The sequence below is a fragment of the Echinops telfairi genome, unplaced genomic scaffold, assembly GCF_000313985.2.
Source record: "Echinops telfairi isolate 266 unplaced genomic scaffold, ASM31398v2 ScPeMD7_11;HRSCAF=52, whole genome shotgun sequence".
NCBI lineage: Eukaryota > Metazoa > Chordata > Mammalia > Afrosoricida > Tenrecidae > Echinops > Echinops telfairi.
The window spans coordinates 7,253,279-7,260,429 of NW_022103908.1; the positions used below are offsets into that span (position 1 = coordinate 7,253,279).

Consider the following 7,151-nt stretch of genomic DNA (forward strand, 5'->3'; position numbering starts at 1 on the left):
GGTCTACTCTGCCACCTGTGGGGTCATCATGAGTCTGAACTGACAACTGGAACTGGATAGCCACTTACCCAGCAGCCACAGGGAAGAACTCTGGTCAGACACACAGTCACCCCCACGTAGTGTTTCACCTAAGTACAATAACGAAGTACACCGTGGTGTTTCAGCTCAGTACAATAACCCCCTGCCATTGAGTCAATTTCTACTCACAGTGACTCTAGACACGCTTCTCTACCCTGTCAATATTTACTGGAGCTGACAGCCTCAACTTACTCCTCCTGGAGTGACTGGTGAGTTTGAACCACTGACCTTTGGATTAGCTGCCTAACATCTATTTGCTAGCACCTCCGGACCTCACGAAGATGCAATACATATGAGAATGCAAAAACACTGCCATAGAGTGGATTCCGACTCTGTGGAAAAGACCCTATAGAGCAGTGTAGCACTGATCCTGTGAATTTCTAAGTCTGTCTCTCCTTACTGGTGTGGAGAGTCTCAGCTTTTCCCCCAGAGTAACTAGTGCCATTGAACTGCTGACCTTGCAGTGAGCAGCCTAATGGATAGCCTACTACAACCCCAGGGCTCCTGCATATGAACAAATATAAAGTCATGAAACATTAATTAAAAATGTACACACATGTCAGTTAACACTGTGATTCAGAAAATGAGATTATTCCAAAATATTGTTTGTATGTACAAGTGCTTCTCTGAGATTTTATTGCTCTTGGGTTGTTTCTGATTGACCCCTTAAATAGATGCTAGGATAAAAGGCTCCCATGGTCCCCTGATACTCATTCTTCCACTGTGAGGGTTGCACTGTCTGTGGTTTATCTCTGGGTCCCTTCTGGGAAGGCCCCCAGTCTCTAGGCAGGGGCTGTTTAAAGCTCAGTGTTAAAGTATGTCTTTACCTAACAACAAGCAAACACAGAGCTTAGTGGTGTTGGATCCATTTGGCAGTGATGAATCCCTGCAGCCAGGCCATTGGAAGTTGGGTTAGCCATAATCAGAGAGAGGGTATTAGACACAATGAAAATTGTTGTCTGTGTTTTATGGTGTAAAGTTAACACTTGGAGTTATTGGAAGGTAAAATTACCTACAGGTTGTTGAAGGTCTGTGTCCACCTAAAAGATCAGTTTAAGTCCTCTCCTCCCCTGTCACCACCCCTGTGAATGTGACCTTATTTGGAAATACTCTCCTTGCAGATTGAGAACCGACTTCATACCCATGATGATCGTAGGCCATTGGGATCCAGAGTGAAAAATGAGAGAGACAAGCACCGCTGCCCTTCTGGAGCCCACAGTCCAGTCTTCATCAGAAACACATGTTGTCGATGTTGGTGTTCGGTGCCGGGAAATGCTGTGTGTTTGTGTGCACACATAGGGCAGTGGTGCAGGGCTGGAAGAGAGGGTTCTGTTTCACAAAGTCATCTTGTTATTTGTGGCAGACAGTAGATGTCAACTCACAGTGACCCCCGATGTTAGAGTGACATGTGCTACCTAGAGTTTTCTCGGTTGAATCGTAATGGAATCAGCTCTTCAGCCTTTTCTTCTGACGTACCGCTGTGTGGGTTCAAACTGCCAAGCTTTATGCCGGCATTTCATCATGAATCATTTGTCCCGCCAAGAAACCATTGCCAGTGAGTCGACTCTGATTCAGAGCGACCTGTCCCGCAGAGTAGAACTGCCCCATAAGGTGACCAAGGTCACCAGTCTTTTCAGAAAGTGACCTCCATGTCTTTCTCCCATGGTGGCTGGTGGATCTGAACTGCCCATCTTTTGGGTTAGCAGCTGAGGGCTTCACCATTACATCACAAGGGCCTTTTGTGCCCCCCCCACCCCCAAAAATCTCACACACACTGACCCAATAGGGTAGAGGAGAACAGCCCCTGAGAGTTTCCAAGACTGTAAATCTTTTCTTTAAAGTTTTATTGGCATTTCATCCACATGTCATACGGTTCATCAATGTAGTCATAACAAGAAGAGTTGTACAGTCCTCATCACAATCAATTCTAGAACAGTTTCTTCTAGATCAGTGGTTCTCAACCTTCCTAATGCAGTGACCCTTTAATACAGTTCCTTGTGTTGTGATAACCCCCCCAACCATAAAATTATTTTCATTGCTGCTTCATAACTGTAATTTTGCTACTGTTATGAATTGGGTGACCCCTGTGAAAGGGTCCTTCGACCTCCAAAGGGGTCGCGATCCACAGGTTGAGAACCACTGTTCTAGACTGTAAATCTTTATGGGAGTAGAAAGCCTCTTCTTTCTCCTGAGGAGTGGCTGGTGGTTTTGAACTACTGACCTTACGTTAGTAGTGCAACACATAACCACTTTGCCACCAGGGCTTAGAGTGACATGAGAGCCTGGGTTGAAATGAGGTAAGGGAATGAGCCATGCAGATGATGTGGGGAAAGCCACAGGTCCATGTGGAAGAGGGAGCTAAGAAGGTGATCATGTCAGAGGACGTTAGATGAGGGTGAAAATCAAGCAGTCCACGGGCCATGAAGAGAATGAATAGTCGCTGTGCAAATGTAATCTCTATGTCTGTATGTAGGAAGTGAGGGCCTTGTATGGTGCTATAAGGGAAATCACCCGGGAAGCTATTGCAGTCCAGGTGAAAGGCGATGAGTACCCTGTCATTAATACAGTGAACCCTCGCCACTTCGCGCTTCGACTTCCGCGGCTTCACTCTATTGCGGTTTTTGCATAACAGCACCCATTGCCTACACCCGCTCCTTCAGAGGAACGGCGACCCACCTGTAGAGTACATCCCTTAAGTCATTTCATAGGCTATTGATTACAGTATTTGTAAGGACTATGTATAATAATACTGTATGTGAAATATGTAATACTGTAAACTAGATGCCATAAATAATATAATAAATAATAAATGATAATTGTAACGTCCAAAATGTTTTACTGTATTTTCCCTTTTTCGTTTAATAAATTGGGTAATACGAGTGTAATGGTGACTAAAGGGTGTTTTTTCATGTCCTCTATGCTCTAACTACGAAAATATTTGATTTACAAATAAGGAATCCTACTTCGCGGAATTTCATTTATCACAGTAGGGTCTAGAACCGATTAACCGTGATAAACAAGGGTTCACTGTATACCACATTCTGTATATCCGTTCCCCTGTTAAAGAACCCGTGTGGCACAGAGGCTTTTGCGTTGAGCTACTAAGGGGAATAGAGAACGATGAGACTTCACAGCCTCAGAAGCCCACAGGGGCAGCTCCACTCTGCCCTTTAGAGTTGCTGCGAGTCGAAATCCACTGAGTGGCAGTGATTGAGTTCACCTGTTGATGGGAATCATTTGGGGGTGTGCGCGCGTGGGGCCATTCCGATTAATGCTGCCATGAACAAGCCTTGGCGTGGACATTTGTTTTCAGGTGTTGCAGATAAGTACCAGGAGTGGCGTGTCTGGCTCGTGTCTAGGTTAGGTTTATGTTTGACTTTCTATGAAGCTACCAGTTTTCTAAAGTAGCTGCACCATTTTATGCACATGCGCATCTACACTGGATGAGCGCATTCTAGTTTCTCCACAATACTGGCCAGAACTTGGTCTTTTTGATGCCAGCTTACCTGTAGGGGGCAGAATGGTATCTTACTGTGGTTGTCATTTGCCTTTCCTTGATGGCCTATGCTCCTGAGGGGTGTCTGGGTTTTCATCTCTTTATCCAGAAAGTGCATCTCATCATTACTTTTGGAACTTTGAACCGTTTCAGCTGAGGTTTCTAATACCTAAACCAAACGTAACCCACTGCCATCGAGTGGATTCCAACTCAAAGCCACCTCCACGAGAGAAGAGGCCGTCCACGCTGGGTTTCTGAGACACCCAGTGAGTTTGTGAGCAGATGGTCTCCTCTCTCTCTCAGCACCTGGTATGTGTGACTGCTGACCTTGGGGTTAACACCCTACTGAGTCACCCATGCAGTACATATTGGAAGGACATCTGTAGTTAATGAAAGAGTGACCTTGGTCTCATGGTTTGGGTTTTGGGGAAACTAATTAACTTAAAGAGGAAAACATAATACTGCTATCATTTAATATCAGCATTTACTTCAAATCACCTCGGTCTAATTTAAGCTTTACATTTTATCTTGTACAGGGACTAACTATTACTTTTTGTATTTTATTTATACAGGGGTGGGGTGTCAAAGAGTTAAGAGATAGTGGAATTTTTCTCCACAGTTTTTTAAAAGTCTCCTTCCTACTATCATACTCCATGCGATCATAACGGGACCAGACGCATGTAACTTATTTCTGTCGATTCACTTACCCATTTCTTCCTCTCTCTGCCGCCAGGTCCCCGATGTTATTAGCAGCATCAGGCAGTTGTCCAAAGCTGCCATGCAAGAGGACACGAAGCCCAGCAAAGACATGGAGGACGCCTTTTACAACTCTCAGAAGTTCGAGGTCCTGTACTGCGGGAAGGCAACGGTCACCCACAAGAAGGCGCCCTCGAGCCTCATCGACGACTGCATCGAAAAGTTCAGCCTGCACGAACAGCAGCGCCTGCGGACCCAGGGAGAGCAGCCCAGCGCCGACCCCGGCGAGGACCTCATGGTCTTCGAGGCCGAGGTGCCCAGCCCGCCTGCAGACAGCCTGCTGGAGGAAGCCGATGCCGTCCCCAGGGCCCACGCCGGCTTCCGAGCCGTGGCCAGCCAGCCCGCGCTGTCCAGCTCTCGAGCTTGCTTCCCGGAGCGCATCTTGGAGGACTGTGGCTTCGACGACCAGCAGGAGTTTCGGGCTCGGTGCAGCAGCGTGACCGGAGTCATGCAGAGGAAGGTGCAGGAGAACAGCCAGAAAGCCCAGCCTCGCCGGAGGCATGCCAGCGCGCCCAGCCACGTGCAGCCCTCCGACTCAGAGGAGAACAGGACAATGCTCTTTCAGGTACTTGCCACGGAACGCATTCTGACGCATCGGGGCTCAGGGTAGCACAGAAGTGCCCCTTTGGGTGACCGTGGCTGTAAATCTCTACAGGAGCAGGAAGCCTCGTCTTTCCCCCACACAGCAGCTGCTGGGTTTGAACTGCTGGCCTTGAAGTTAGCAGGCCAACCTACAATAGTACTTGCCCTCCCAAACCACCCAACCAAACTCCCTGCCTCTGAGTCGATGCCTGTTCACTGCGAGACTGTAGGCCAGGGCAGAATCGCCCTGTGTTTTTCTGAGACTGTAACTGCGTACAGGAACAGGACGCTCCATCTGTCTTTCTCCCACAGAGCAGCTGGTGGTTTCGAACTGCTTACTTTTCCGATCACAGCCCAGCTTGAAACCACTCTGCCCTGCCCTGGCGGGAGGCGATGATGAGTTTCTAGAGAGAAGCAACTGGCTGACCAGTTTCTCATTCTGCTCCCCTCCCTCTAGAGCTACGGTTCTCCACCTTCCTCATGCCCGACCCTTTAACACAGTTCCTCGTGGTGTGGTGACCCCCCAACCATAACATTATTTTCCTCGTACTTCATCACTGTCATTTTGCTAACTGTTAAGAATAGGGTGACCCCTGTGAAAGGGTCGTTAACCCCCCCAAAGGGGTCGCAACCCACAGGTTGAGAATCGCTGCTCTAGAGAGTGACCATTTCTAGATAGCTGATAGTCCTGCTTTTATGTCTTTTATCCTCAGCGGCAGGAAAGGCAGGTAGAGAGGGAGAAGGGGCAGGAAAGGCAGGTAGAGAGGGAGAAGGGGCAGGAAAGGCAGATAGAGAGGGAGAAGGGGCATCGACCAGGGGTAACAGATCAGGATCAGGGGAGGCACAGAAGCAGTGAAAGAACTGTAGAAACCTGGTGGATACAATAAAAAGCCAAAAAGCAAACGTATGAGTCAGTGCTGACTCATAGTGACCCCCCTGTGGGTGTCCGAGACTTAGAGAACCCAGTCTTTCTCTTGCGGAGCTGCTGCTGGTTTCAAACGGCCGACCATGTGGATCGCTGCCCAACTCATAGGCACTGCACCGCTGCTTTTTGCCTTAGGTTGATGCTTAGTGAAGGGGCCCTGGTGGCCCAGTGGGAGACACTTTGGGCTGCTAACTGCAAGGTCAGCAGTTTGAAACCATCAGCCGCTCCTGAGAAGAAAGATGAGGCTTTCTATTGCCACAAGGATTTACAGCCTTGCACGCCTACAGGGACAGTTCTGCTGTGCCCGGTCAGGTTGCTGTGACTCAGAATCAACTCAGTGGCAGGAGTTTGGTTAGATTTTGGATTTGATACTTGACATGGTATGTTGTTATTTAAAAAAAAATAAATATCACTACAGAAAAACCCTCCTGCCATGGGATTTTTAAAAAAAACAACACATGAATATATGAGACTGATGAAGTATGGACAAGAAAGAGTTTTTCTTTTCAAAAAAATAAAAGTAGGGAAGTCTCGAGAGTCAGAGGAGGGCACACTGATTTGACCCTGTCAGACGAAAGGGCCTGACCAGTTACTCCGAACCACAAATGAAAGATGAACAAACCCTCCAGCTCACTACCCTGGCCTGGATTCCACCTCCTCGCCACCCTGCGGGGCTAAGTTAATAGGATACTGTGATGCATGCCGCCTTGATGTAAAAGAAGACCCTTCATTCCAAAGTGTGTGTTATGGAAGATCTAGAGAGTGTCAGGCTTCCCTTAAAAGGATTTCTAACACTGACTTGTAGAAGTTCCCTAGTCATCCCCCCTCAGCTTGAGTTCCTGCCAACAACGGAACGTCTGTCTTTTTGTCCTCTTCTAAGACACTCCCGAGGCGGAAATTCCACAGTGCCCCTCGATAAACAAGGCCTGGTGTGTCATATTTGCTTTATTGGAATTACTCAGGCTGCTTCTTCCTTTTGCGTGTGTTAGGGCTTAAACTTGGTTTCTTATATCTTGGAAATGAAGACTAGCTTCATTTTCATGATTTCTTAACCAGAAGGGAAGAGATATTTAGAAGCCACTGGCAGGTCGAGTTGAAACCCAGGCTGAATTGGAAGTTGAAGAGTGTGTGACTGGATAATGAGTTGCGTCTGAGATGTCTTGATAGGGGCGGCATGATTAGGTCAAGTGTAAAGTAACACGTTGGGTCCTTGCCTGTTTAAATTAATCGGAATATTTCTATTTTTAAGGTTGGACGATTTGAAATTAACCTCATCAGCCCAGACACTAAATCGGTTGTGCTTGAAAAGAATTT

At 47.4% G+C, this 7,151-nt stretch overlaps 1 protein-coding gene across 1 annotated transcript in view; it reads left to right on the top strand.

The window, feature by feature from the left end:
* LOC123521342 (TBC1 domain family member 4-like) overlaps positions 1-7,151 on the top strand; it is a 37,525-nt gene that overhangs the window by 23,746 nt on the left and 6,628 nt on the right. The window contains exons 2-3 of the mRNA XM_045287080.1: positions 4,308-4,895; positions 7,087-7,149. Of these exons, the coding sequence (XP_045143015.1) occupies positions 4,308-4,895; positions 7,087-7,149 (651 nt within the window). The remainder of the gene's footprint in view (positions 1-4,307; positions 4,896-7,086; positions 7,150-7,151) is intronic.